The 5,346-nt window shown below is 46.7% G+C and overlaps 1 protein-coding gene across 5 annotated transcripts in view; it reads right to left on the minus strand.

The window, feature by feature from the left end:
• Positions 1-3,375, minus strand: part of NFU1 (NFU1 iron-sulfur cluster scaffold) — a 52,426-nt gene extending 49,051 nt beyond the window's left edge. For 3 of the 5 annotated variants that reach the window (XM_011985009.1, XM_011985006.1, XM_011985007.1), the window contains exon 1: positions 3,111-3,375. Coding sequence is in view for 2 of the 5 variants with exons in the window: in XM_011985006.1 (XP_011840396.1) it covers positions 3,111-3,172 (62 nt within the window). In the remaining 3 variants the exon portion in view is untranslated. Of the gene's footprint in view, positions 1-3,022 lie in introns of all 5 variants that reach the window. The other 2 variants (XM_011985010.1, XM_011985008.1) reach the window with 1 other exon arrangement.
• Between the last annotated feature and the right edge of the window lie 1,971 nt (positions 3,376-5,346).

Here is a 5,346-nt window from a genome sequence, read left to right on the forward strand (position 1 = left end):
CCTGGGTTCAAGCGATTCTCTTGCCTCAGCCTCCCTAGTAGCTGGGATTACAGGTGTATACCATCACACCCGGCTAATTTTTGTATTTTTAGTAGAGACAGGTTTCATCATCTTGGCCAGGCTGGTCTTGAACTCCTGACCTCATGATCCACCCGCCTCGGCCTCCCAAAGTGCTGGGATTACAGGCGTGAGCCACCATGCCCGGTCTCTAACTTTACTCTTATAGAGAAAACATAATTGGCTATTTTTGATGGCTTTGACAAACTGAAAACAAAGGAAGAAAAGAAAAGCAAATATTACTGGAAAAGGAAGTAAAAGGAGACTTTAGTAGTGAAAATTCTTAAAATCCTAATGCAATTTACTTTAAAATCCAGTTTACTTGAAAATATCACCGCTCTCCATTACAACTGCCACTTCATAGGAGTCATGGAAAAATTTTAAGCACAAGAGTCATTTATAATTGCCAATGGGTTCAGATACAGCTAATTCATCAATACAGGGGATTCGCAATAGTTTAATTCACACGGAGCCAGCTGAAAGGGAGACTGGAGTTTCAGTACTCAGTCTCTCTGGATCTGAGTCTAGGGGTTTTCAAGGATAGACTGGCAGGCCAGGGAATGGGTGCTGCTGATTGGTTGGGGATGCAATCATAGGGGTGTGGAAAATGGTCCTCCTGAGTGTTCAGTCCGTTTATGGGTGGAGCCACAGAACCAGTCAGAAATGCAAAAACCCGAAAAGGCTAATCTTAGGTTCTACAAGAGTGATGTTTTCTGCAGGAGTAATTGGGGAAGTTGCAACTCTTATGACCTCCAGAATAACGGCTGGTAATCATTTATATCTACATCTTAGCAGAATTCAGGCTCTTCTCATCCTCCCAACCCAATGGTCTTTCATTAGCCTTACAAAGGTGGTTTAATTTTGGGAAAGGGCTATTATCATTTAAACTATAAACTTAATGTCTCCCAAAGTTAGCTTGGCCCAAGCCTGGGAATGGGCAGTCTAGAGGTTAAAGGCAAAATGGTGGTTGCTTAGAACGGTCTTTCACTGTCATAATTTTCTGTTAAAATGTTTTGCAAAGGCAAAAATTGTGACCATACACAAGATCACATTTATCTAATTATTTGCTGCTTAAAATAGGCAAGAAGCAACAGGGGCTGTCACATTTTTTTCTCTACTAAAACTGAAATTCTTCTTGTGGAAAAGAATGAGTGGGCACCGATTAAGTATTAATAGAATACAGATTAACTTTTTCCAACCTTCGGTAATCATTATATGCCATTGATAAACAAAAGACTACTTTACTGGGATACTGTGGGGCTGTAACCCACATAGTTTCTTAGACGCTATTGGAGAGATAAAAGGATTGGCACTGAAGATTCAAGAGAACAATGGAATCAACACTGAATGGGAATCAAATAATCTGTGAAGTCCTGACTGCCACTCCCCACACTAGCTCCAAACAGTGTTGATCACAGTAAGAGCTGTCACTCCTTTATTTATTTATTTTGAGATGGAAATAATCTCGCTTTTCTCGCTCTGTCGCCCAGGCTAAAGTGCAGTGGCGTGATCTTGGCTCACTGCAACCTCCACCTCCCTGGTTCAAGCAATTCCCCTGCCTCAGCCTCCCGAGTAACTGGGATTACAGGCACACAGCACCACGCTCGGCTTTTTTTTTTTTTTTTTTTTTGTATTTTTAGCTTCATCATGTTGGCCAGACTGGTCTCGAACTCCTGACCTCAGCCAATCCGCCTGGCTTGGCCTCCCAAAGTGCTGGGATTACAGGCGTGAACCACTGCGCCCGGCACACCACTTTAAATTATATGAATCTATTACAGCACTCATGACTTTGTCATTATTTGCTAACATATTTTTCTTGCTAGACTGCATACTCATTAAGGGGAGAAACTATCTTCATTTCCAGCTGCTAGCACAATGGCCTCACTTCATCTCTACAATGAGATTAATTTCGCAGCTACCTCATAAAGAATCCAGAGAATCCATGCAAAGTGCTTAAACCAGTGTCAGGCCATGCAGTAAGTGCTCAACAAATGGCAGCTGCTACCATTATTTAATTGGTGCCCAATAATTACTAATTGAGTGAAGTTCAAGGTTTGGAGTAAAAATGCCTTTTTCTATAGTTCCGTATCTAAATCTGTGAATACTCTGGAATTTGGAAATACACTAGAAGAATAATATTTTTATCCCTTCAACCCAGGGAAAAAGCAGCAGAATGAATAGAGGAAGCACATTCCGACATACAGGTTTAAAGTCTTGTTTTTAAACCAAGTCTTGTTTTTACATTATTCAAGGAAGACATCTACTCAAACACAGGAGATAACAAAAAATTCTACCAACTTAAATCTTTTTAGGATATACATTTAAACTTCCAAGAGCACCATTAACACTAAAATGTCAAATACTCAAGAGGGCAAACTCTTGTAGGCCATTTTCTCCAGACGTAAAATTAAGGTACACCTACATAAATGTCCTCTTAGCAATGTTCACAGAAGTCTTTGAAACTCAAAGGTACGGCTCAGGGAAGGGGGAAAAACAAGGGAACAGAGTGGGCTTAATGGTGACGGGTGCAGGGAATCTAGGGGTCTGAATTCTCGTCGGAGTTCCATCACTTAGAAACTGTGTGACCTTGGACATGTTACCTCCTCTTTCAGGGTCTTACTGGGAAAATGAGGAGACGAGACAAGGTATTTTCTTCCTTTCTGTGTGACATTCTGATTCTGTTTAGAAGAGGAGGGAATGCACCTCGTAAAGGGCCTGGGGGCGGGAGAGGCACACGATTTAAAAACAGCTCCTCCGTTCTGGCTCTACAGCCAGTCTCTACAAGCTTCCATACCGCACAGACTCAAGCACTGGGTCTCTAAGCCTGAGACGAAGCTCCACAGAGTCCGCCCGGATTAGGACACAGAAGCGCCGAGCTCCCGCACCGACGGCCATACACCTCAGGGCTCACCCCCAACTGCGGCGACAGGGCGGACCCGCCGGCTCCATCAGATGCACTACCCACCCGCCTCGAGAGGGTCTGCAAGGCGGCGACTGCTCCGCTGGCTAAGCCCAACGGCACACCTATTCGGAGCTCCAGGCTCTTCACCTACCGCCTGCGCAGCCCCGCGGCAACAGCCGCAGTTCCCCAGCCCCGCCTGGCCGCGGTCGCCATCTTACTCCGGAGTGCGCAAGGGTCTCCCTGACAGCACCACAAAAGATCTGCGCAGGCGCAGGTTGGCCGGTAGGTGGGCGGGCACTGGGAAGAGCCCACCCTACCGGCTGCGGGCGGCCCTGCTGCGGCTAAGAGCGGTGGCCTACACTCCGAGGTTTGCAGCTTACTGCGTCACCCTGACCAAGACAGGCCAGGAAACCTTTGCTGTTTGCGCCGGCGCCTGGTTAATTAACGCAGCACCCTGAACGCATGCGTGTTTCCGTCCATACTTTGCTTTCCCTGCTGGCGGGGTTCTTAGCAGGTGCTGGTGCTGCGGTTGCGAATGCTGTTTTCCGTCCCTAAACCTGACCCATTCCCTCGTGTAGGACCCTACTCAGCCTCCAGGCCCAGCTCAGTGACTGCCCCCAAAGACACTCCAGAGCATTCCCTCTCAAAGGTTCTCGCATTTCTCCTGCCCTTTTCCCATGGGTCTCATGTGGACCTGTGTCTAACCCTTCCTCATAGCTGTGCTTGTCGCCTGCCGCTTCATCATCTTGGACCAACCCTCACAGAGCACGTATCTGGCACAGTGCTACCCTTCTCTGGATTAACATGAGCGTTTGACTAGTTTCCAGAGCAGAGTGCCAAAGCCCATTCCTATTCTTCCAGAACCTTCCTGGAGTGTTCAGTTTTCTCTAGGACAACGGTTCTCAAAGTGCGGACTAGGGGCCAAAAAAAGCAGAACACGTTAGAAATGCACGTTAGAAATCCTGGGCCCCACTTTATACTTACTGAGGCACAATCTCTATAGGTGGAGACTGGAAATCTTTTTGTTACTTGTTTTTTTTTTTTATTTTATTTTTCTAGAGACAGGGTCTATCTCTGTCGCCCAGGCTGGAGGGTAGAAGTGCGATCATAGCTCACCAAAACCAACTCCTGGGCTCAAGTGATTCATCCTCCAGCCTCAGCCTCCCAAAGCACTGGGATTACAGGTGTGAGCCACCGTGCCTGGCTATTTTTAGTAGTAGTAGTAGTAGTAGTAGTAGTAGTAGTAGTAGTAGTAGTAGTAGTAGTAGTAGTAGTTTTGTAGAGAAGAGGCCTCCCTATGTTGCCTGGGCTGCTCTTGAACTCTGCTGGCCTCCAGTGATCCCTCTTGCGTGGGCCTCCAAAAGCTCTTAGGTTACCTCGCCCTGCCTAGTAATGTTTTAACAAACCCTTCCCGGGATTCTGATGCCAGCTAAAATTTGAGAATCACTGTTCTGGAAGACAGAGGACTGGTTTCTAGAATGGAAACAGGTTGTTGAACAGGTTGAGGCCACACCCAAGCAACCCTAGTAATTTCTATGGCCCGGAGACACATCTAAGAGGGTGGGTGGGTTTCAGGCCTGCAGCTTGCCCCGACCTGGACACTGAGTGGGCTGTGCCTCCTCCCAGTTTGGTTCATTTCCCAATGCTGCGTACTTACTTTTAACCACTAGTGGTATTCCCCCACCCAACCCCGCCACCCTGCCACACACACGCACACGCGCACACGCACACGCACACGCACACGCACACGCACACGCACGTGCATTCTAGACTGCAAGGCAGTCCAAGCGTCTCTTGTTGACCCTGAATCAAGAATAAAATGTGGCTCTTCCACCTGGGAACAAGCGTTCTTCTTGGACTTCAATTTTTCCCTCTCTTATGGATTCCTTATCATAAGAAAAATCCTGCCTTGCCCCAAATCCTCTTCCACTGTCTTTTCTTCCCTTCGAAGCCAAGTGGCTCAGAAAAATTGTCTGCACTCTTAGTCTCTAGTTTTTCACTTCCCACTCCTCAAACTCCTGAAACAAGGCTTCTGTGTCCCACCATTCCTAGGGCCTGCTCTAGTCAAACCACCCACAGCCTCTGTGCTACTAACCTCAAGGACCCTTTTCCATGCTTTCTTGACCTCCACAACATCAGAGGCTGAGGAGCTCTCCCTCCCTTTTATAATCTCGTTTCTTGACTTTCCAGGAACCACAAATTTTCCCTATTTTCCCTGCTACCTTTTTGGTTAGTCCTCCCAGATTCCCTTGCAGGGTTTCATCTGCTTGCCCCTCAGTGTTGGTGCTTTTTGGGCTCCCATTCCAGGCCCTGTTCTCTTCCCCTTCTTTTGTGATTGACAAATTTCACTAATTAGCATTTCTTTCTTCTTTTTTTTTTTTTTTTTT

The sequence above is a fragment of the Mandrillus leucophaeus genome, unplaced genomic scaffold (genome assembly GCF_000951045.1).
Source record: "Mandrillus leucophaeus isolate KB7577 unplaced genomic scaffold, Mleu.le_1.0 Scaffold279, whole genome shotgun sequence".
Classification (NCBI taxonomy): domain Eukaryota; kingdom Metazoa; phylum Chordata; class Mammalia; order Primates; family Cercopithecidae; genus Mandrillus; species Mandrillus leucophaeus.